This window comes from Cryptomeria japonica, chromosome 3 (assembly GCF_030272615.1).
Source record: "Cryptomeria japonica chromosome 3, Sugi_1.0, whole genome shotgun sequence".
Taxonomy (NCBI): Eukaryota; Viridiplantae; Streptophyta; class Pinopsida; order Cupressales; family Cupressaceae; genus Cryptomeria; species Cryptomeria japonica.
In genome coordinates, this window is record NC_081407.1 from 50,241,673 (window position 1) to 50,266,560 (window position 24,888).

General features: G+C 34.9%; 1 protein-coding gene across 3 annotated transcripts in view; it reads right to left on the reverse strand.

Moving 5' to 3' along the window:
- LOC131033004 (MADS-box transcription factor 14) overlaps positions 1 to 23,855 on the reverse strand; it is a 224,065-nt gene extending 200,210 nt beyond the window's left edge. Inside the window, exon 1 of one of the 3 annotated variants that reach the window (XM_057964130.2) lies at positions 23,440 to 23,855. In XM_057964130.2, the coding sequence (XP_057820113.2) occupies positions 23,440 to 23,621 (182 nt within the window). In that variant the 5' untranslated portion in view covers positions 23,622 to 23,855. The remainder of the gene's footprint in view (positions 1 to 23,439) is intronic. The other 2 variants (XM_057964124.2, XM_057964118.2) reach the window with 2 other exon arrangements.
- Positions 23,856 to 24,888: the final 1,033 nt, after the last annotated feature.

Consider the following 24,888-nt stretch of genomic DNA (forward strand, 5'->3'; position numbering starts at 1 on the left):
GTTTGAATGTTCCTTTCGCGCCTTGCTCTTGCTTATTTTCTTCCTCCCTTTCTAGGAGAGGAAAAGTAGTTTATATACTTGTCAATTAGGGTTGAGAGACTGATTTTTCCGACCTTAGGCCGACCTAGAAACATTATTTTCCAATTTGCAAACTTAAAGACCCGATGCCCAACAAGAGACCGGGCCCAAAATAGGGCCAGGGACCAGGGCGCTGGGCGCCATGGTCCCACCTCCCGGGACAGCAGGGTGCAAGGAGGGATCAGGCCAAGGTGCAGAAATATGCAGTTTTTGATGTCACAAGCAAGTTTCGGGGTCTCCATTCAGGTTCAACGTTGCGCCGCCATCGTGAAGACCCAAATGCAGTCGAAATTGCAAGTGTCGCAATTTTAGGACACTACACTTATAGTCTACTTCTCATTATGCTCAAAACTCAAATTTGATATGTTCGCATTATATGACTTGGAATTGCTTAGCTTATTAATCCATAATGAATGATAGAAGATCTACTTTATATAGGGATCACAAGGTATTTTTAAGTGTAGGATAATTACCAATAATTAAGTGTAAAAATTAAGACCAAAATGCAAATGATGAAAGCCGACACTTGTACATATTGAAATTTAGACCTCTTTTTGATAGACTAGAGCACTAGGTGCCCAAGTCCATTCCCAAAGGGGCCAACGGAAGACAAATTAATGTACTAAGGTCCAATAATAGGACCTAGTCTTGAAATTAGCATTTGACGATAATTAAATTATAGGGTACCATAGGGCACAAATAGAGTGTGATATTACATTGGAATACAACTTACGACACTACACTTAGAGATATAATCCTAGATATTGCTAAAGTTCTTTGGATAAAGACTCATCAAATCATTGTCAATCTAATAGCCTCTAACTTTATCTATTATACCATAAAATATTTTAATTTTTACCAAGCATTCAATATTTACATGGATCAATTTGAAACATAAGATCAAGAGACACAAAGCTACAAAGACATATAAGAGCTTTCGTATGCTCAAGCATTTATTTTATATTTTTCTTATCATCCAAGGGTTCAACTATCTTTTATTCAACATATGCACCATACCCAAGCTATATTAAGGCATTCCATGCATGTCGATGCTAAGATGGATAATTATAAGGTTTTCGCAAACCAACCTTTGAATGGTTCATATCATAAGAAAATAGATTAAACAATGCACACCAAGAAAACCCCCTTTTCAATCAATCAAGAATCTCCCAATAAGAAATAATTTTGCACTTTATAAATCAGTGAATTGACATAATAATTTTCTAAAGTTTTACAATGTCCAAAAATGAACTTAAATACTCAAAGTCTAAAATTATTTCAAAATGAAAACCACAAACTAGCACAAGTAGCTATCAACAAAATATCCACTTCTAAAAAGAGTGTTCTTTTAGTGTTAAAAAAAGGAGTGTTCTTGAACTCTTATGAAAATACAAATTTCGTAAAAAATCAACACTTTTAAAAAAAATTATTGAACCATTGTGAAAACCGTCAAATTTTATCCTAAATAAAAATAATAATGTGCTAGAACGTGCCTCTATATGGCCAAGAAATTGCTTCCTAAAGATTAGGTGCAAAAATAAAAACTACAATGGTGAGGGATCAAAATTTTGGAAAAAAAATTATTGCCAAACTTAACTGACCAAAAATTAAAAAAACCTTGCTAGATATAAAGGACCTCCAGAATCGTAGATCTTTTTCAAATTAGGCGCAACTACATGGGCAACCGCCAAATGTAGGAATGGCACCAAATTTCTAACACAAAGACCAACCCCTAAAAAATTTCGTAGCCAGAAATGTCAAAATTCCATAGCAGGGTTTTCTTTTTTTAGAAAAAATATTTTAAGAAAAATTTCATTTTGCGTAGCTCCCCAATGTTGAAAGGTCTTCGATCCTAACATGGCTTATGACCTATATATGCATGGGGCACAAAGAGCGATATGAATAAGCCATGATCAAATGAGTTCTTATTTTTATGAGATCTCATTATGAACAATATGATCAAATGGATGAGTAATAAATTATTTTAATGAGAAGATAATTTTCTGAAATTTGTTTATAAATAAGTTAGGTTTTTTATTTATTTTTTTATATTTTTTAATTCATACTATATATGATAATTATTTGTTTTTTAAATGAATTAGATAATAAATTTTTATAAGGCAATCAAAATGAAGTTTGAATATATTTTTTAAGTTTCATTTGAGGGAAGTGTTTCACCATTATCTTATATGATGTAGAGTGCTCCCTTATCTTATCATTACATTCACATACAATTAAAAAATGCAAATAAATGCAAAACAAATTCACAAAACAAATCTCTTATTTATTATTTGAATGCTCCTAAAACTGAGCTATAAAACTGAGCTATTATAAAGCAAATATGATATACATTGAATTGGAGACTCATAGGCATGCATACCAATCTAAAATCTGATACAAATCTGATTTCAAATGAACTACTTGGTCCTTAAGCTACAAAATAAGCTTCCTAAATCTGCAAAAGAACTCCACTAATTCATGGCCTTTATTTGAAGAGAAAAATGAGAGGGAAAACAATTTTGGTTTTCCAAAAACAAGGACAGAATACCTCCCAAAATCTCACGCCCAAAATGAGAAATTGTAGTTTGTAATTTAGAAAATTGCAAATAATGCAAATTTTGACTACACGTGGGCTCACCACTACCCATGCCAAGATTGGGAAGATGCCAAAAGAAAGCTAGGGAAATGGCATATAATGTTCGATAAATAATTTTCCTTCCCACCTCCACAAACATTCTAAATCAAGTCAGTTATGAGACTCCACAACTACACCTGGGACCTGAAAATAGAAACTGCAATCCCACTAACACTTGCCCACCCATTTTGAAAGTCAAGCATTAAGGCAATATTCAAGGATTTATGACAAGATATAACTCCCAATTTACAGGTGTCATGGAATGCATATTTGAATTTTTTCTCTTCTAATTACCTCTCAAATGAATTTAAGTTACAATAAGGCTATAATTAAAGAATGCGACCAACATATTCATAAAACATTTGGCCTTTATTATATATATTATTCATCTACAATATTTATTCAACTAAACTACAGGAAATTAAAAATAAAATATTATTTTCATTGATAAAGATATCCTCTACACAATGGATGCTCCTGCATCAAACACCCAGGGTAAAAGAAAAATTGTGAATATGGATTCAAGAAATGGAGTTGTGTGGTAAAGATTGCAATAAATCTTTAGCAAATTCCATCACTAAAATTGGTACCTCCAATTGGTTCTACTTTCTCCTCCTCCTTTCACAACTCTTCTCTACACTCGTCGTCCTTAATGTGGAATTAGCTCCATCATAAACTAGTCACCTCCTCCAAATGCAACTATCACACTCTTCTAATCCTATGGGATTTAACACACCACAATCTGGCCACCTCCTAAATGCATCCGCACTATACTTTCCAACAACATAAAATTCTTTCTTTGTACGAACCATCTCTTCCAGATTCACTAACTCATTCATCACAGCATGCTAATCATCATTATCTTACTTCATGTCTTTAACAAGACATGCAACCATACGATATTGTTTTCCTAAAATCAAGGCATTCCACTTTGCCCCTACTACTGCAATTTGCAATAGTAAATCATCTTCTTCACCTGCAAACAAAAATTCACTTACTAATACATCTTTGCTAGAAAAATAATGGGACTCCTTCGTACCCATATTTTACTCTTCTCTTCTCTTTTCCATCCTCAAGGCCTCTTAAAAGCCTCAACACAAATCTTCAAAACTCTTGGGTTCTACATATGCATACTACCTCACTCGGCAATTTGCTTACAAATCCTCAACACTCTCAGGTTTTGCTGCAAGCTGCCTTACACTCGACAATCTATTCACAAACTCAGGAACCTCTATTCAACGAGTTCCCTTAATAGCCCCTCTTGTAACTTACACATACATTTGCAATTAAAATTCACACACTCCACCCTCAAGTCCTGGTGCAAACTCCCTCCATTGGCACTTTTTCTTGCACATTCAAGAACTTTTACTCTCATACCATTAATGTAGGGTACTCTCCTATCTTACCACAACAGTCAAATGTAGCTCAGAAATGAAATAAATGCAAGACAAATTTGCAAAACAAGTCTCTTATTCACTATTGAATACTCCTGAAATTGATCTATATTACAAAAGAAATCTAATATTACATTGAATTGCATCCTCATAGGCATACATAGAAATTTGAAATCTGATACAAATATAATTTAAAATCAGTTATAAGCAAAAGAAGGAATTACCAAAGAACACAATTTCCCTCTTCTTGGTCTTCTGCTACAAACCAAGAATCCCAAATGTACGACCTACAAAAGACTTGCCCTACTAATTCAAGGCCTTCATTCGAAGAGAAAAATGAGAGAGAAACCAACTTTAGTTTTCCAAAACCAAGAATGGACTGCTCCTAAAATCATGTTGATGTTTTTTTTATGACACCTCGAACATAGAATAAAATACTAAGCATTTTATCCTCTCTTGAATAAGGAAACCTCAAATGGCAAACATTGTGACCAAATAAGTAGTGCAGGAGCACCTAGTTTTGAGTCTAATTGTTTAGTCCAATTTCTTCATTTTAGTGTGTTTGTTCATAGGTCGGTTTGGAGTGGTGAATAAGAGTCTTCTCTTAGGTCCTCATGTGTTTTGAAATGCTTTGGTAGGTTGAATGTCCTTAGGGCAATGCATTTGCTCAATTTTGGCTTGCAAGCCTTTGTAAGCCTAAAATGGCAAAATCTTGCATTTTGATGAAAAATGTCTTGAATAGCCTTGTTTGGCATTGGGACATGTTAATGTAATGGTTTTTAGTCAGCGTAGATGGTTTTGAGGAGAAAACAAAGCAAGTAAGGCAAAAATGCACTTTTTGGTAAAAGTTGTCAAAGTTGCTTGACAACTTTTTGCAACGTTGAGCAACTTTTTGCATTTTTGAACAAAGGGTTGGTTAGCAAACTGATGGAGAGAGTTAGTTAGGCCAAAAATGGCATATAAATGCCCTAAAAAAGAATGTAATGAGGTTGTTGAATGCCTGGAGTAGATTGGAATATAAATTGGAGACCATTTTTTAGTTTTACATTGCATTTTTCAAGAGTTAGAGCAGCAATCCGCACCTAATGGATTGATTGCATTGTTGTTCTTTGTTTGTTGTTTTGTATATGTTCTTGTAGTGCTCAGGAAGCAATTTGGTTAGTTTTATTGCAGGTTTGAATTGAGTTTTCAATTTTGCAAGCTCTCGGCCTGAGTAAGGGTTTGAGAGGCCCAAACATGGTTCCAGCTTGAAGTCCTTTGAGTTCTTCTCAGTAACCCTTGGGACTCGAGCCATGGAACCTTTGTACAGTGTAAATAGCTTTTATTTTCCTTTAGTGGTCGTTGAAAGGCCAATGAGCATCATTTCCTAGGAGAGCTCAGTCATAGCCCGGTTAGGAAATGAATCAGATTATGCAAGTGTTTCCAGGAATGAGCAGGGTTGGAGTTGCAAAGTGATTGGAATGAACAAGTGAGGTGTGGCAGAGCATATGTGTGAGTTTGGAGGTGTGGTAGATTAAGGAAGACACCAAACCCTTGGAAAAAGACCAAAACAAGGCTCAAACCACCTAAAATAAGCATTTCCCAGGTTCTGTACCTGTACAGTCAGACTGAAATTACTCACTTCATAAATTGGAAATTACTTCCAAAAGGGTATCCTGATCATCAAAGAGTTTGTGTGGGTCTTTGGGGAAATTGTGAGCAAATCCACAAAAACCAGTTAGGTAGGGCTAATTGGGGCTCTAGGGCTACTAGGCCTAGAAAATAGGGAAAGGAAGGAGTGATGGAAAAATGAATCAAACCCCCACTCAAAACCAGTTTATTACCCTTGGAAAACATCATGAACAATTACTACAACCTCAACAAGCATTTGTTAGGAGTTTGAGAGTGAAAGGTTGGATTTACCCTTGTGAATCTCAACCATGCCTGAGCAACCAGTGAGCACATCTTGATTGGGAGCACTCTTAGAGAGTTGAGGTGTCTAAATTGATTAGTGGACCAGATAAACAATGAATGGAGCCCACTAACACAACACTCGATTTCCCTTAAACAAGGAATTAACTCTCTTTGAGTATACCTCCCCATCAATAAGGCAACCCCAAGGTTTCTTTAGTCAGACCTTGACAATGCAATGGATAGACTCAATGAATATGATGTGATATGGCTGGTATTACAAAGGCATTTACACTTTGTTGGAACTAGAAACTAACTTAACTCCTCAAACAAAGAAAGATCAAAAAGGACAAAGGGTTTAGAGAAACTAATCTAACACCTAACAATGCAAGAAATGATTATTGACTTAATGAAACCAAACCAAGCTTTGCTTCACCATGAGAAAACAACTACACAAAAATAGTGCAATCTCTTAAGGGTACACAAATGATTTTCATATGCACATCAACACCATGACCAATGAGCATAGAGCAATTGAAGTTAAGCATTCAATTGAGTTCAGACGAACCATGATATTGGTTTAACTTTAGCATGCACTGCAATCTTCGCTTCCGGTCTTCCAAATCTTTCCTGATACTTCTACTCTATATCCAAGAATAAAGATTGTTCATTTGAGTCTTGAGCATCTTCTTCTTCAAATGAATGTGCTTCCATAGAGCAAAAACTCTTTCCTTTGTCTCTATCATCTGTTCTTTTCTTAAAATCATTTCTTCTATATCTACTTTTCTTTTCATCATTATCAAATTTCCTATAGTCTTCTTTGTATATACATTTAGAAGCATAATGATCAATTCTTCCACAATTAAAGCATTTAAAGGGCAACTTACCTTTGTACATTCTAGTTTCTCTTTTCCGTCTTCTTACAAAGTTTTCTTCAATCTCATCCAAGTTCTCACTTGTTTCCGGTTCATCTCTTGATATCCTTGAAATGTTAAATGCAGCTTCACTTTGATAGGATTTTATATCTTCCATCTCTCAAATTTCATAAGAAGACAATGTTTGGATAAGATGATCACTTGTGTAGTTATTCAGCTCATGACATTCTTCAATAGCACACTTCTTTGGTTTATAGGGTTTAGTCAATGTAAACAAGATCTTTCTAATGACATAATTTTCTTCTAGCATTCCACCAATGGCTCAGATAACCTTTGCAGTATCATTCACTCTATGTATGTAGCTCTCAACACTTTCATCATCAACCATTCTAAAACCTTCAAATTTTTGCTTCAAGTTGAAAAGTCTTGCTTGCTAAGTCTTCGGATCACCTTCATATGCATAACACAACTTGTTACAAATTCCCTTGGCTTCTTTCTTTCCTTTAACCTTACCAAATACTTCATCACTAAGATAGATGATAAGAATTGTTATACCTTTTGCATTTGTCTCCTGAGCCTTAATTTCATCCAAAGTTGATGGTCCATTCGAAGGGCGTCGATAAGTTGTTTGAATAATCTTCCAAATTCCATTCGACAATGCTTCCAAGTAAGACTCCATTATTTCCTTCCAATAATTAAAGTTTGTTCCATCAAACATCGGTGCTTTAACATGAAGGTCATGTGTCATCTCTAGATCTACCTCAAGCAACTAAGCTTTCCAAAGAGGAACCTTTTTCTGATACCAATTGTTGAACACCCAACAAGATTGAGAGGGGGGGTGAATCAGTATGAAACCTCAAAACCAATTTTAAATAAACAACATTAACTTACGTAGCATTAACATATTAATCATCAGCACATAAGCATCAACCATCAACACATGAACAACAAATTTACGTGGAAAACCCAAACAAAAAAATCATGGTGAGAATCTCTAACAATTTGAACAACAATGTTTACAACATTTTATTCTCACTGCAAAGGAGCACCAACACCTGAAGGACTTGTAGAATTAATCTGCACAACCTTTGGAAGGATACAAAGAGGACTTGCACAGCTGAAGAACTCTTATTCAGGACAAGATACAAACTGTTGCTGAAGGACTCACTGCCAATCGACAACGAATAAAATAGTTGAATTGAAATTGAGAAGGATTCTCCTGATCATGAAATAATCCTTGAACAACTGAATCAAGCGACCAATATCATGGCAAACATCTCTGGTAATCTTCACTGTCCCAACACACTGTCTAGCAAAATATATCACCTTAAAAGCTCTTCTCAAATTGACTTTTGCATCAGCACAAACTCAAATCTACTTGCAAATCATTCACATATACTTCTCCCACAATTCACTTCTCATCCACACACAATTCATCCATCTGCACATCTTAAATATGAGATACAACATTGAAATCCTAATTAAGGGTCAACCAAAATAGAATAAGCAATATTACACAAAATAAGCCACTCGGACCTAAAATACTTAAGTCGGTCCACTCTAAGAGGAGGGAACCAAAACATATCACAATACATCCTTCCACAATTGATCCAACAATCCGCATGCACTAACACATACTCCAAAGGCGTTACCAAATGTAACGTGTTGACATTCAACCAGTCGGCCACATAACTTCTTCTGATGCACAATACTCCATGTGGATCTCCACACACCATGGTGACACCCAAATTAACATCTCAACACATCTTCCAACACATATCCGGACCAAAGAATATCATCCGCTAAACCGCAATATAATTACCAACATATCTAGAGGGCACCGAAAGCTTTTCAAGCCACCCTGAATACAAGATGACACAACCAATACCAAAAGCATATCCAGACCAACATCCATCGAAAAACCCAAGTCTGACAAAGCATATCCAGACCAACATCCATTTGGATAACCAGGTTTGACATCAATAACAACCATATAAGCTTGTGCCATCAACAAACTCCAACAATATCATAGGGAACAATACTTTTAATTTTGAACTTGTTTGTAATCAAATATTTTAAATTCTCTCAATTTGTATCCATTGTAAAACTAAGGTACTACCAACCAGCAATACTAAAAGCCCAAAAAGATTTTGGATGGTTTTCCAATCCCATAGCTCTGCCTCTCTACATCTATGTTGAAGAGCATAGAATGCTTTTGTTACCTCCTAAAGTTCTTGTAGTACCCCTACCCTAATCAGACCTTTTAAACCCAGTTTGACCATGGTTGACTTCAGTTGACTTTTCAGTGGATACATTAAATTGGAATATTCTATTCAGATAATACGCTAGGATATGATATGCTTTGATTTAAGTTTCAATGTATGTTGTTACGCATTACTTCCTTATGATGGTTAAATTGGAATACTAACATAGACTAACACATTTATGTATGCGTGCGATGCGTTATATACATGTTTCATATTTGTGAGTGTATGGGGTGCAAGGAAATGATTTTCCTTCACTCATTTCGATGAGACAGGGAACGCCATGATTCTCCTTCACCGGTGTGTCTACTGTGTTTGTATATATATGCATGTGTGGTTCGTTGTTGCAAGAGATTGCAGGTACAAGTACTGTGTAGGTACGGGGTATCGTCTCCACCTGGCTTCTCAGGTCTGAGTGTGCCTTCTTGGTCCGATGGAAGTGGATTAGGTAGTCGTAAGATCTTACGTTTTACCTTAGTCGCGCTCATGTGAGCGTCATCAGTTGTTCGTCAGTTTCCGTTTGTTTGGGTATGTGGGTCATGTATTTGTTTGGTTTCGTTGAGTTGTGTTTTATGCGTTTAGTAAAATTGCTTATTAAATCTTAAGTATTTAATTAGATTAAATGTGTTTTTATGCATTGGTAAATAAAAGAGGATTAAATTAAATAGAACCCCTGTGGTGATTAATCAATAAATCAAATTGTTTAATTCATGTTCCTTGCGAATTTGATTTATTGTATTTTTAAATTGTGAATTAAATAATTTGTATGCATAGTTGTAAAGAGTTTAATTAGAAATTGGAAAGTTAAAATATATCCCTCATTAACATTCTGAAATAGAAATGTTAGTTTTAATTTATTTGAGAAATTAAATGAAGGAAAGAAGGTATTTTTGAATATTAATTTTCATTAGAAATGAATTTATGGATTAAAAAAAATAAGTTTAACCTAAAATAGATTTTAGGTTAAAAATCTCATATAACCTATTTTTTTTTATAATTTGGGAGAGTTGTTTGTTTTGGATGAGAAATTTTGGGGCATTTTTTGTTTGAAGGAACCTTGCAGTTACAGGTTGGGCTCTCCTTCAAACTTCTTCCAAGATTGCTTTAAGATGTTGGATTCTTGTTTTAATTCTTGGTTTTTAAGAAGTTTTATCTTGAAATAAAAATAAAAAATCTGAATGTGTTTTTTGTTGGAAAAATCTCTTAAATTTGTAAGAGTTGTAGTTAAATTTCGAATTTAAACCCTCCTTGCTTTCATTTCAAACCTCTAAATCAAATTCTTATTTGTTCAAAGTTGATTTCAAATTGGAAAATGGTTGTGGCTGTTCACAATGAAATTTTGTTAAAATTTCATATGGATGCCTTCAAATTCGGGATTTGAAATAAGAAATTTGTTTGTGTTTGGTATAATGGGAGTGGGAAAATGGTTGATTTTATGCTGGCAAAATTTTGCCAATTTGGGTATTTTGGCATACTGGTAATTTTTAAAACAAGAAAAAAATTTGCATTCCCTTGCTTTTTTCTAAGTTTTATGATGTTAAAGTCTATTGCTTTAAAATAAAATTATTTATTAAGGGTTCTAGAAAAATTGATTTTTCTCAGAAATCCCTTATAGACTGTGTACATATAATATTAGGGGATTGCTTTAATTTTATTTTTTTTAAATAAATAAATAAAAATGCATATATTTTATGGGCGTGGGGAGCCATCGCTCAACCCACGGCCCATTGTGGTTACCACAACCTGTGGCACCACGGCTATGGAAACCACAAACCATGGTTCTCCACGGCTGTGGAAACCACAGTCTGTGGTAACCACAGTTGTGGGGGACACATGCCTTTTATTATTTAAGTTCTTTTTTATTTTATTTTTTATATATATATTTTAAATTTCAATTAAAATATATATTTTTATATATATTAAGTTTTGTATTCTTGTTTGTATATGCTTGCTAAAAATATATAAATTGGAAAATGAAATAATATATTATTTGAGAAATTGGAAAATGAAATAATATTATTTGTAAATTTTTGGAAATTAAATAATATTTTATTTGGAAAATTTGAAAATTAAACAATATATTATTTGGGGAAATTTGGGAATGGAAAATGAAGAAAATAGATAAAGTTGGAAATTTAATGATATCTTCATTTTAGAGAAATCAATTGATTAACTTATATTTTTTTCTAATTATTGGAAAGTAGGCAAAATTATAAAATTATAATTTCGAATTAATTTACTAAGATATGGTGATTTTTCAAATGTTGTATTTTGAAAATTTAGATCTATTAGAAAACTTTGATCCATTTGTATTTTTAACAAAATGGAAAAATGATTGTCCTTATAGATTAATGAAAATGCGTGTTTAATTTTTGTATTCACATTTAATTTTAAAATGGCAAGTCTTTTATTTTGAGAGTTGGATGTTGTCATGTGGTTGATTGTAACTAGTCATGTCTCTAGTCAGAGAATCGTCAATTAGTACACCTCGTGTGAGGACTTGTTTGGCCAAGTGGGCTTTCCTACAGTATTAAACTCCATATATTATTTCTTGTGTATACCTTGGTTTTGGGAGTCTGTCTGAGTTGTGGTTAAGTGTCATACAGTTGAGTGGCTTTCAAGTGGGGGCCGCGCCCAAACTGGTAGCAGGTTAACCCATCGAAAGTATGTCTAAATAAGTGATAACTTAATAGTATATTAGGGAATTGGTAGATGAAAACACTAAGTAAGATAATTGTGCCTCGCGCATGAAATTGGTTGATGTACCTCGCCACCTTTTCTCTGTCCATCTCCCTATGTCCAAATATGATTACCACATTGTAGAATTCCTCAATATATTCCTTCGCAGTCATGTTTCTCTGTTTCACGTTTTGCAACTTCTTGAACAACTCCAGTTCATAGTCTCCCGGTATGAACTTGGCCTCAACCTTGCAACCATCTGTCTCCAGCGGGTGATCTTCAATTCACCATTCTCCACTATGTCTTTCTGCAACTCTTTCCACCATAAGGCGGCATGCCCTTTCAACTTGGTCTGTGCCAACCGGACCCTCTGCAGGTCCTTGACATCCTCAAACTCAAAATAGTCTTCCAACTCTTCGATCTAATCAATCAGATCCTCCGGGTTCAGCGTTCCGGAAAAGTTAGAAACCTCAACTCTATGCACTTTACTTGCTTGCGCCACTGCTCTTAGGAATATTTCCTCTCTCTCATCTTTCGGTCCTTTAGCTTCCTCAAGCTCTTCACCGGCTTCCTCATACTCATCCTCAGAGTCAGGGTTTCTTCACAAACCAGCCAAAGCATAATGGATTTCATTCCTCACTTTATTCTTGAAGTCTTCCATCATCTACTCTACCCTCTGAGGGTTTGTTCTCCTCAACGACATCTCTCCTTCTACTCCGGTGAACTGCCTCAACTCGACGATCTGACTATCGGTTTCAATTGCCTCCCCTCGGCGATCTATTGAGCACCCAAGCAGCCTGCCTCCAATTGGCGATCTGTCCACCTCAAGGAATGCCTCAGACGATTCTTCCAACAACCAATCCATAATCAGCTCTGATACCAATTGATGCAGCCATAACTGGTAAGAACCCTGAAAAGAGTCAACCAGCTTATGCAGCAAGAGTAACACAACGAAAGCAACAAGAAAACATAACAAATTCATATAAATAGAATATATTTAAGACATAGAACTTCCGGCAATCATCCGGTAATCATCAGATTATCACCAAAGAACATCCAGTAGTTAACCAGTTACATGTAGGCTTCAAGCTAGAAACAGCCCACCCAGGACTCTAAAGATCAACCAGATCATAATATGCGAATCTCAATCCTTATTCTAAGTTCTAATTCCTCTGCCCTTACAAATGATTACATAACATCATATTTTTACCCACTATAACATATCTGAGTCGACCTCAAAAGATTACATTCACCAATGCGGGAAAATGAAACGTGTAATTAGGTCGGCCCTAAGGTTTCAAAAATCTTTCCGGAAAATAACAATCAAGTGATGCGGATCAGCAGGAAGGTTGGCCACACGCCAAGGAGCATCGAACAAGACCTAAGATGGATCCACACGCCGGTAATGAAGGAAAACCAACCAGTAAGCACAAGAATTGTCCCGGAAACCTAGAAACAGCCAACCGGAAGCAACAATTGATCGGAGAAGAACCCCAAATGAACTAGAAATCTGGAATCAACCACATGAAACTGCCAGGAAATTGCAAACAAGATCTGCCATGAAGAACAAGCAACTATCGGTACATACCGGTAAGAATACTAAAACTGCAAAAAGAACTAAACAAGAAAGGAAAATGTTTTTGGTTGATGCACGATTGCTCATCGACCGGAGATGGTCTTGCATCACCTACCCCTCTCATTATTACAATACGTGGACATGAAATTCAATTCGACATCAAGCAATCAAGCATTTAATTTCAAGCAAGCAAGCAATCAGTCTTCTTTCAAGCATTCAAGTAAGGATAAGATCGAGTTTTAAGCACTAGAGTTGACATTCATGTTCTATGTTATTGAAGACTTCATGAAACCCTAATTTTGTGTGGAGACAAACAAAACTTCACAAGGAGGTATAGCATTTGTGTTTCAGTCATTATTCAACATCTCCCTCAAAAGGAGAACATTTCCATTACTGCAATTCAATCATATTTCATTTCTATTTCATGGTTAATTCCAAAACTGGGGTTTGACCTAAGACAAACCCCTATTCTCAACATGTTTACCTTCTCTAGTGTGCGTAGGAATAGGTTAAGATATGCAATCTTTAGAATAAGCTTTATTTACAATGACAAACCAATCCCCCATTAGAGTACAAAAAATGCGGAGGACCAGGGTGACCACCACACCGGTCTCAACAAATTAGGTGGTCCTTCTAAGAACAGGTCCGAATACTCTTACAATCCTCAGGTTCAGGTTCATGGCTTGATTCGATGACTATAGCTCACTGTTTATGCACTCTTATATCAATTTCGAGCATATTTACCTTAATTTCAGGATTTTCACAATTCAACTTAAAAGAGCGTAGTTCAATCCAATCCCAGTAAATCTAATAGAATTCCCATCTCTTATCCTTGTTTGTTTGTGGATAGATCCATTAGATTTACCCCCCTCTTTAATGTAATGATCCCTAAGTCATAAATTAGTGGTTTCTCCCTCTTATTGTGGAAACTCCAATTTTTCACCATTACAATAAGATATATCAATAATTAGAAGAACAAAGATGGTAATGTGTATTGTCTCTTTCAGTATAGCTATTCTCATTCTCTTCAAAAATATAAAGCTTTTAAGGAATTTGTTCAAGACCATATGATAGAGCTTGTATTACTCTTACAACTAACCTTATATTTTTTCTCAATATAAAGGTAGTACCTTAGCACTCCATTCACCTCATTATGTTGCTCTTTACCCTATGGCATTGGTAGTTTACCTTTACTGAGGCCTATTTGTCATGTGTGGTGGTTCAACTTAAATTCCAATCATACTAGGTCATAAACATAATAGTTATTCTTCCTTATATCCATGCTTGGGGGGCAAGAATAATATTTCAATTCTCTCTTTTTCAAAGATTTCTTTTTCCTTTAAGTTGTAGTTTTTATAACTTGAGCTCCTTTCTTACATAGAGTGGTCCCCCATGCAAGTACATATAAATCCCTTGGTTGGACTTTTTCTTTCTTTGCATTGGTGTGTTTTCTTATGAATAATCTCTCCTTAGTGAATGTGTGCAATCTTTTACTAAAAATCCACTTTTTTCCTAGCAATGGGAGGTGTGGATTCTTAGTTTCCTTCTCCTTTTCAAAGACAAACTGTCTTTATCAAATATCCCTTTATTTTCGAAGGTGAATATCTATGGATAAAATCTCTTCCTCAATGCATCCCTCAAAAGGATCCCTTTACACTTTTATGCCTCTTTAGCTTGGAGTTATTTACATTGTTGCCTAAAGGATATCTCCTTGGTAATGAAGGTGTGTATCCTTGTTTCTATCTTCCTTAAGAAATCAACATAGGGCTATGTTGACATCTTAAGGGGGTGGCATAAATCACAGCCTCCTTGTAACATATGTTCCATTCAAGTCGTGGATTTCTTTGCATTTGCCTTGCTTGATTATTTTTTTAATTAAAGTTGCGGATTTCCTTGTATCCTTGCTTAGTTATCCTTTTTCCATTTAAGTTGTGAATTTCCTTGCATAATGCCTTGCTTGGTTATCATTTTTCAATTCAAGTTGTGTATTTCCTTGCATAGTACCTTTCTTGGTTATCCTTTTTTAATTCAAGATACGATTCTCCTTGCATAATGCCTTGCTTGGTTATCCTTTTTCAATTCAAGTTGCAAACTCCCTTGCATAATACCTTGCTTGGTCATCCTTTTTTAATTCAAGATTATGAATTTCCTTACATGATGTATTGTTAGATTATCCTTATTGCATGTCTTATATAAGTTGTTTCATGCTTGAAACCAAACCAAAGTCTTAGATGAGATTCCTAACTCCTAAAACAAAAAAACAACATATATAGCAGGATGAGTTGACTAGCATAACATAACTTGCTAGACCTTTCAACTCTTCCTTATTCAACTTCTTTAAGGTAGGTTGAATAGCATAACATAGCTTGCTAGACCTTACAACCCTCCTTGTGCTGCATTTTCAAATGAGTGGAACTAGCATAACACATCTTGCTTGAATATTAGGACTATTCTTATTATTCTTTCCTACATGGATCACACAACATAACACAATTTATTGTCCCATGAAAATTCATATTTTTGTGGATCATCTAGCATAACATAACTTGCTAGCCCATGGAATCAACATTCCTTCATTTTCTCTTTGATGGATCACCTAGCATAACACAACTTTCTAGCCCATAGCATCTATGTTCTCTCCTTTCTCCTCTCCACGAGCTCGAAGCTTTTATCATTGTTGAATCATGATCAATCACTCAATGCACACTCTTTCTCTTTCCATGTGAGAACTTGTGTTCATGTAATAGCATTCTGAGAATGAGATTAGCGACTGAGATATTTTGACTATCGAGGTCTCTTCAACTAGTTGACTTGGAGATTTTTATATTAGTACTAACCCCTTTGTTGTATGTCTTTTGTCATTGATTATCTTTGTTTGACTTTCCATTTGCCTTTGTCATGTTTTGCGTACCATTTCATGTGGTTGTATGAGTTAAGATCCTAAGATTGGGGGTTTGATTCCTCAAAATTAGTGATGTCTTATCTCTTTGTGATCTCACTCCTAGTTGCTCTTCTCTCTCTATGTCTTCCTCATATTTCTACCTTACCGTGACTATTTGTATGGGCTCATGCTCTCATTAACATGGGGGCTAAATGTAACATCATAGATTATAACCTAGTACAATTCACACCTCATTCTTCTGCCCCTACTTTAGCTTGTCCCATCCTAGTTCTCCCTTAGGTTCGTTTTGGCCCTTTTATTCCAAACTCTGCATGGCTAAGTGGACCCCATCCTAGGACTGTGCCTTCCTGATAGGCTTCTGTTTGCCATGTTTTGGGAGGACAAGGGCATCTAGGGGGCCACTGTCCCAACCAAGGTGCCCAAGGTACCTTAGTCTCCCTTAAATAGGCCCTCTTTCAAATAGTTCAAGGTACTTTTCCTCTCTGGTGAGTTTTGGTCTCCATGCTTCAATGTGACTGTTCGAGGTGAGCCTAATCAATAAATTACCTAGGGGACCCTATATAAAGTCGTCCTATAAATTATTTCTCAGCTAGAAGCATTCATCCACATTCTACCCCATCATTTATGCATTCATTAAGCAATCATAATCAAACATAATTTGTGCATTTATTAAGCAGTCATAATCAAACATTCTTAAGCATTCAAGGCAACATTTCATCCCGCATAATCCTTCTAGCATCATGGAGAAAATCACATCAACTTTCATGAAAGAATATGTTCACGTTTGATTCTTCTATGCATTGTCATGTTATTAGATCAATAATTGTACTCACATCTAAAGAGCATTGCATCATCAATCGATTAGTCATTTCAAATTCGAAGAAATTGATTCAGGAGCTACGAGCGAGAAATCCAACAGAGTAGGGGACAACAATCAGACTCATATTTTGAAGGCACGAAAAGCGAAGGAGTAGAATAGTCGACCCCCTTTGGTCTCAGGAATTTCTGGCGATTTTCTGACAATAGATTCTGTGTGTAATCCTGATCCAGAAAACATCAAGTTTATCTGCCTCTAATATTCAAAGGACTAGGACGATTTGCCCCCTAGTCCCAACAATTATACCTGAACTTTTTGTCACAAGTTCTAATCTATTTTCCATTCTCCAATCTAAGTTTAAATCTCTACATGATGTTGAGAACATTCTATTATTGGGATTTTATGTCAATTTATCATTGTTTGTCCTAGATCTAGCATTGTAATTTAACCCTAATTCAAATTCAATTTCAACTCAAATAAGGTAACATTAATCTGATCTATATTAAGCCCTTTTAGGATTGGATCCATCAAATTCAATGCCCTCCTTAATGTAATGTTGGTCCCAAGTGAAGTTAGTGGCCTTACCAATCTAAGTGGTGAACCCCTAATTTCAACACCTTACAACTATGTATGAAGAAAAATCATCATGTATTCCTTCATTTTCTATATAGTGTTTCCTAGCATTGGAGCGATTTTTTATGTCAATGAGTGTGTTTATTTGAGACCATTTTGGACAACAAGTGGTTCACATTTAAAACTTTGACCTAGGTTATCCAATCCTTAAGTCACACACTATAGCTAGAACACTTTTGGACTATGCATTTGTACCATCAGCTTCAATTCTTCAATTTTCACTCAAAAAAGTGATTAAAGATAGAAGTTGAATAACCTACTATAAATTTCACCATGCAAAAAGAAAATGATGGTAAAAAGGGATGTACAATTTCTTAAAATGGGATATAGAATTTTGGAAACTTGAGTCAACTTGAGAAAGTAAACTCAAGTCTTAATATCAACCCTATATCTTGGTTCTTGAAATGCTACTTTAGTTAATAACTCAAGCAAAACCTTTTGTAGAACACTACAGCTTCATATCAAGAAAAAGAGGCCTTGTAAGAAAGTTTCCTAATTCACAACACACACACAATGGTTGTACCACTATTCCTACAAATTAAGAGAGGGTGTAACAATGATGTACATAATCCTAGGAATGGTAGGATAATATTTTATATTTTATATTTCAATACACAATATTTTGGTCTTTATGTACAAGAAAGGTTTGACTAATAAATTAATTTATATGTTATTTTAGAACTCCGGACGTTGATTCAAATGTTGGGTTCATTAAATCAACCTAATTCATTTTTCTAAGAGGCTTGTGATGAGTATGATGTCAATTTTAGAGAGGTATTTCACTATGTTATAAAGTCAAAAATAGTTATTTTGACAATACTTTATATTTTCAAGATGGAATGCATTATAAGTTACATAAATTGTGTGTATGCAAAGAAGGGAAGTCCCAATTGATGAGAGAAGTTTGCATTTTAAGTTACAATTTATAATTGTAGTGTTAAAAGTGATATCAAATCTATTAATTTTTATTTATTGAATAAATATGCAAAATGATATCTCTACATTATTAAGGTCACGTGTTGTGTAGCACAACTACAATAAACAAGAGGAAATGGGGAATTGCGTATATACATTCCATTACTAGTTCCTTCTAAGCCATGCCAATGAATACATATAGAATTTGTAGGAGGGTTTACATGTCCAAAATGGAGCATGTATCTATTTATTTATGGATGTGAACTAACTTAGAAAGTTATGGATTTTTATTGCTTGTTAAAAGGCCCATAAGGCACCCTATGCATGTGTAGTATCGTAAATTATATCCCCATACAATTTCATGCTCCTTTGAGTCACACTTTGATTATTTTGCCTGATTATGCTCAAACCAATGCCAAATTTGAGGTCTCTACTCTTTGTCTTTGCTTCTTGATCTTGTCACAACCCAAAAGGAGTGGACTAGGGCCCCTAGCACCCTAGTCCAAGGAAAAGGAGATGAAATTTGAATCCTCCAACTGCCAAAAAAAGTTGAGCAAGAAAAGCTATCCATGTTAGCCTTCTTCATAATTTTCAATAAGTGTCATGAGGTTGAGTATAAAAGCAAGTCTTATCACCTCATTTGAAACATCCCTCGTCAAGGAATTCATTTCAAATCAAGTATTTCAATTGAGAAAGAAATCAAGGATCAATAAGGCAATGAAAGAGAGGTCAAGTATTTAGATTTGCAAGCATTCAAGCTGACATTCATGATCAAACTTATGTAAAGGAATGCATGAGTTTCCACGTAGTAATATCAACCTTTTTATAAAGATTTCAAGGCAAGGAGATTTATAACAAAAGGTGTATCATTTCAATTCAGCATTTTGTTCCAGATCTAGCCTCTTCCCTAAAAGGGTGAGCTCTCTTTTCTATCAATTCTTCATTATAGGGTTAATTCCTAACCTAGGGTTTGACTTTGACAAAACCCTATCAACCCAACACCATTTTTCCTCTCTTTTGTGTGTAGGCTTTTGGTTTACCAAAGGAGTAAGATTCAAAAAGTGTAGACTAAGGCAAAAAGATCTAGATTTTGAAGAACAAAAAACCTTGGACAGTGGCAACTTTTGTCATTGCCTGACACTTTTCCGACAAAATTTTATGGAAATATTTAGTGCGACATCTTGATCCTGAATGCGTTTTCGATATCTACATCAAACATGTACACAACATTGATGCCTATTGACATGGTCCCACATTTTGGGGCTCAAATCGTAGGCATAGGTTTCCTTTTGTTCCTTGTTTCTAGATCTATACTAAGAGTCTACATATTTGTTTTACAACTTATTGTTTATGCTGATTACTTCCAATTTTGCACCATTAGCCCTAGTTCTTGCATCTCATCATTCTATCTTATCCAATTGCATCTACACTCAGCAAGGAAACAATCAATTCATGTGCCCCTCTTCCACGGGTTTGTCGTTGGGCCTATTGGTTGTTTCCCTGATGCATGTTGATGTTAATGGGTTTGATTCCTAGTTGGCGTGTTTAGACTAGTGAACCCCAATTTCACACCTCTAAAACATGTAAGATATGTTTGTAATGTGGGGATTAACTTTAGTTTTCACACTTCTAATATTTAGATAGAGCTTCCCATTTTCTAAAAACCTTTAAGGACTTAATTGAAGAGGTTAACAACTTTTCACCCATAGATAGACATGTAAGCTAAGGTAGTTAGTAAAACATTTATCTAGGTCTTAAGATGATACAATACAAAGCATCCTAAGCCGTGGGATTAAAAAAAATCTTATATGAACAATATTGGACTATAAAATGGCTTTGAATTCTTATAAAAATAAAAGTTCATTAGACCAGTACATGTTGAAATGATGCAAGTGTAGAAAATGAAAATATCCCTTCATAAACTAAGAAGATTAGTGCCCAAATTTTTATATGTTAATAATGGGATATTGTATTTTGGGACTAGGGAAAATCTATTAAATATGGGCAAACCGGGCACTTCTGAAGAAGCTCAAAATAACCAAATCTCTAGGATGGAAATGCCAAAAATAGTCAAATCATAACATATAGCCCCTAAAAAATCATTCTTAGTGATTCTTTCATCCCTAGCCAAAAGTTTCACAAGTGATCCATGTGTATAATGGACAATGTCATCTACAATGGAAACTATTATAAATGAAACCAAATGAGGGAGCTATAAACAAAGGTGAATATTGAGATTCCATTGTTTAATCTTTAGTCTCTTGGAGTTCTATGAAGTTTAAGATTCCTTATTAAACTTTCTTGTAATGTTTTAGTTGGATAACCCCCAATAAGTCATTTTATGGTGATTCTTCACAACTATAAATAGACTTAGTTGCTTTATTCGAATAGTATTATGGATGTCTAGGTGTAATTAGGAATGAGAGACAAAAATAACATTCATGAAGCATTTTGTTATATATGTACAATGTCTATAAAGCCCTCTAGAAGAAAGTAAACCTGTACTAAAAAAGGATATATATGTATACAAAACACACACCTCTCTTCTAGAATTTTTTTCAATTTACATTTTTTAAATCAAAATTTTTTAATTTATATTTGCTTACCCTTGGTTTAATTATTTTTTTCTTTCTTAATGGTGACTATTTTTCTACTCTGTTACATAAAAGTATAAAACTAATAACTTGACTCAAATCTTAGTTAAATTGTACCATGAAATCAAACAATGGAATATGTACAATAATTATGAATCATTCTATATTTCTATTAGATAAAAACATATTTATAGTTAAATTAAAATTAAATCCTTAAACTGAACTAAAGAAAAGAGTTATAAATTTGTATATTTATAAAGTAAACAATTGGGTCAAGAAATCCAATTTCTTTTTTTAAAGTTCTATGATGAAATGTGTGATAATTTACATAGAGGAGGTTTTTGTTTTCAACATGTCCAAATTTTAAAACTATACTCCTACTCTGAATAGTAGTTTTATTTAAATCGGGCCACTGATGCAAGAGAGGATTGTTCCCTACTTGAATCCTTAACGCCACATTAACATTTGGCATACAAACTGTCATGCCCAACGTTGCAAAAGAGATAACTGGTTACCCAAATCCTCGAACTCCGTCTACCCCCAAATTATTAATTCATTGGTATAGCAATTCACCTAGCATTTTCCAACAATCTTTATGAGTTCCTCCCAAAATGTCACGCAAAACTTATGGATTGCAGAAACTTTGTTCGTACCCTCTGAGACATCAGGAACTTTGTTCGTACTCTCTCAGACGTCACTCTACCGTAGACTCGATATGAAATATTTCATTGGTGAAGCTGGCACCTATTTGCTCTTTTATGTGTTGCAATTGGTTCTCCTTTCTCGTGTAACAAAAAACACAGGAACTGAAAAAGCTGTAGCTCCTTTCTTAACTGCCCAATCGCTTGCGTTCCTTTACTGCATCCGTATGCTTTATACTGAAAATCGTCTTTATTTTTATACGTATAGTACTTAATACGGAGATGCTTATTGAAATAGGGTTGTAGTTTCTCGAGTAGTAGGTACATTTAATTCGCATGCCGTCAATTCTTTAAAATACTCTTATATTCTAATTTTCCATTCACAATACAATGTTCCAATTTCAATCAAGCTCTCTCCAAACGATGAGCTATCAATTCTTCTCTTCCACATCGATGATTTTATTGTCTTCTATGCTTTGATTAAGACTCTAATGTGATTAGCCACATCATTTGAGAAATTCCTAGACAAGATGATATTATCGTATTCTAATTTTATTTGTTGGGATTATGGATATTTCATTTATGCCGGTTCACATATCTTATGTTAATCCGTTTGCCTCAATGCCTGCATTTAGTTCGTGGGTTTTCTTCTCAGAAATATTTACCTTAGCTAGTCAATAATGACATATGCTTGCATAGCTGTTCTAGTTTCAAGTATGAAATGGATTGATGCATTTATCCCAATAACTGCGGCATATGTAAATAGTCCCACAGAGTATATCTTTCTAGGATAAATGGATACAGATTCGAAAATTAACCCCTGCCACTAACCAGACTTTCAAGTTATAAACATTTTTCCTTTGACAGACAATTTAAATCATAAGAACAACTTGAGCGTCTAATCTCCTGATTTCTACAGAGCTACTCAATAATTCATTGAACAACATGCGTTTCTTATCCCCTGTTTTCTAAACATGGTCATTCTCAGCACATATGAGGTACCTACTTGCTGGTTTGGCTATTGGTGACATGAAAATCCCGTGTCGGCACAATGATGGTGGTCTACAGCTTTAGTTTATGAGGTACACGTAAGTTGCCGGTATAGGAGGACCATCTCAAAAGTTGTCGCTTGATCTTAAATACGACTTAATCTAAAACGCGATTTAGATTTCGATTTGATAAAAGCCGCGCCATACGCATTTCAGAAGAAATTACTACGCTATCGTTTGTCTGCAAGACACACACACTTTCTCTGTTTCGCCGTTGTACAAATCACCAATTATTGAGGGGCCCTAAATTATGGCTAAGGAGGAGAAAGGAAAGTTTGCTCCTCCATGCAGGCAAAAATCGTAGCCGAATTTTAACTATTTTTTTTGCACCTTTGTAAGATCGTGTTCATTGACATATGATATATTTATTTTATTTGTATGAATTTCTATTTCTGGAAGTCTAAAACAGTAAATCATTGAAAATAACTTGCTGTGTGATGTTCGACCATAAAATGGAGACAAAAACAAATGGGAGAAGGGGAATGAGGGTTCCTTACCTGGGGCTGCCGAATTCGTACAGATTTCCCGACGGTGAGAAAATGAGGAGCGCGACTTCAGCATCACAGAGAAGGGCGAGCTCGCTAGCCTTCTTCAGCAGTCCTGCTTTACGCTTAGAGAAAGTAATCCGACGCCTTACGGGGTTTTGAATCGTCTGCAACTGCAGTTTTCCCCTCGTCATTCTCGTGTATATCCAGATCAGTTGCAGAGTAATAGAGGATACTGCAGACTGAAAGAAGATCCTCAAAATGTATTTCCCTGCCTCTCAATTCATTATCAATATGGTTGCCAGTGTACGTATTGTCCTTAAAGTAATATCTTTAAAGTAATATATTTATTGCAAAGGAAAACGCCTGTCACAAAATATTGTACCAGCAAGTTGTTAAAATTGGAGGAGTTCATTGACAGCTGGCATCTGGTCCAGTTGAGAAATTGGGGATTCTCATCGTTAGTTTGTATAGAAAAAGAATCCAAATGTAAAAGTCAATGATGGCAAGATTGACTGTTCCATGGATTTTCAATGTTTTGATCTCATGGACTCTCGAGGTTAAAAAGTAAGATTTTTAGACAATGGAGATCTCAACAAGTGGTTGGTCAATAGACATATTTACATACTACATAATTGAAAAACTAGGTGGATCATGTAGACAAAATAGATTAGAGGGAAAAAGGCTAACTATATCAAAGAGTTAAATTTAACTTGGAATCATAATAAAAAATCACATTTAAGAGCGGCTATTAAAAGAAAAGAAAAGTTGTTAATTATATGGTTGAAAATTGGATCATGTCATTTTAGGTGTTGTCAAAGTAGATTAGAAAGGAAAAAGCTAACTATATCAAAGAGTTTAATTTAATTTGGGATCACATTAAAAAATTATTTTTAAAAGCGACTATTAAAAGAAAAGAAAAGTTGTTAATTACATGGTTGAGAATTGGATCACATCATCTTAGGTGTTGTAATGTAGCGGAAATGGGGTTCACTAGTCTAAATATGCAAGCTAGGAATCAAACCCAATCCCATCAATTACATTAGAAAACAATCAATTATGTCTCAACTTCAGAACTATTGGTGAGAGTTGGGCACTTATAGTTTGATTGTTCTCTTATTGATTGATTTGAATTGATATGATAAGTAGATTTTAAGAACTAGGCTTAATGGGTGTTGTAATGGTGAAAAAATAGGGTTTCCACCATTAGAGGGAGAAAACCACTAATTTTTTCTTATGATGACCATCACATTCAAAAGAGGGGAATCCAATAGATTCAATTACAGATCAGAAAGGATTTAAGACTGAAAATTGATTGGATTCATTGATTTGAGGTCCTTTTTTGTAATTTGAATTGTTGAATTAAGATAAAGTGTTGGAAATGAAGGTAAAAACATGAAAAACGGTGACCTATAGATGCGGGATTGAGTTGTACACCTGGAACTGAGAAATGTATGCAGA